The sequence below is a fragment of the Clupea harengus genome, chromosome 23 (genome assembly GCF_900700415.2).
Source record: "Clupea harengus chromosome 23, Ch_v2.0.2, whole genome shotgun sequence".
NCBI lineage: Eukaryota > Metazoa > Chordata > Actinopteri > Clupeiformes > Clupeidae > Clupea > Clupea harengus.
In genome coordinates this window covers 23,340,363-23,341,065 of record NC_045174.1, presented here as the reverse complement: position 1 = coordinate 23,341,065, position 703 = coordinate 23,340,363, and the positions used below count along the sequence as shown (strand labels likewise).

Genomic DNA, 703 nt, shown 5'->3' with positions numbered 1-703 from the left:
TGGAAGTATCCAGAAAAGAACTGAATGACTATGCAAGCATCCGGAAAAGATCTGAGACCTCATGGCATCTGGGCGTGATTGCCCAGCAGGCTGGCTCCCGGGCTCCAGACGCCCTCACACTCCTGTTCAGCCGGACACACACAGACAACGGGGAGAGAGAGGGTGTGTGCGTGTGTGTGTGTGTGTGTGTATGTGCGTGTGTCTTTAAAATTATGTATCTGTATGCATGTATGTAATTTTTTGAGTGTGCATATATATGTGGATATGTTTATATGCGTGCGTGTGTGTGTGTGTGTGTGTGTGTGTGTGTGTGTGTGTGTGTCGGGGGACGCGGGAGCAGGGTGGAGCTGTTGAAGACCACCGCCTGGCGACGACGATGAGGATGAGGAGAGGGGATGGTGGGTAGTCCTGGCTGAGACGCGGCTGACAGACGGCCCAATGCCGGCGCCTGGTTGGCGGACAGACGGCCACAGGAGAGTGACGTTTCCCAGGAGAGAAAAGAAAGAGAGAAAAAAAAAAGCCTTAAAGCTGCTCTTCCCAGGAGGACCGCGTCTGGCCCGCGTCTGTGCCGCGTCTGGGCCACGCTCTTCCCAGGAGGACAGCGTCTGGTCCACTAAGACTTCTTGGCGTCCTGTGTGTTGCGTTTCTTGAGGTCACTCAGGTCAATGGGTGTGAAGGCTAGAAGAACAACACAAGCAAACAT

The 703-nt window shown here is 54.1% G+C and overlaps 1 protein-coding gene across 7 annotated transcripts in view; it reads right to left on the bottom strand.

The window, feature by feature from the left end:
• Positions 1 to 281: 281 nt before the first annotated feature.
• Positions 282 to 703, bottom strand: part of mcrip1 (MAPK regulated corepressor interacting protein 1) — a 4,879-nt gene continuing 4,457 nt past the window's right edge. For all 7 annotated transcript variants that reach the window (XM_042703213.1, XM_031560991.2, XM_031560992.2 and 4 more), the window contains exon 5: positions 282 to 678. In XM_042703213.1, the coding sequence (XP_042559147.1) occupies positions 614 to 678 (65 nt within the window). In that variant the 3' untranslated portion in view covers positions 282 to 613. The remainder of the gene's footprint in view (positions 679 to 703) is intronic.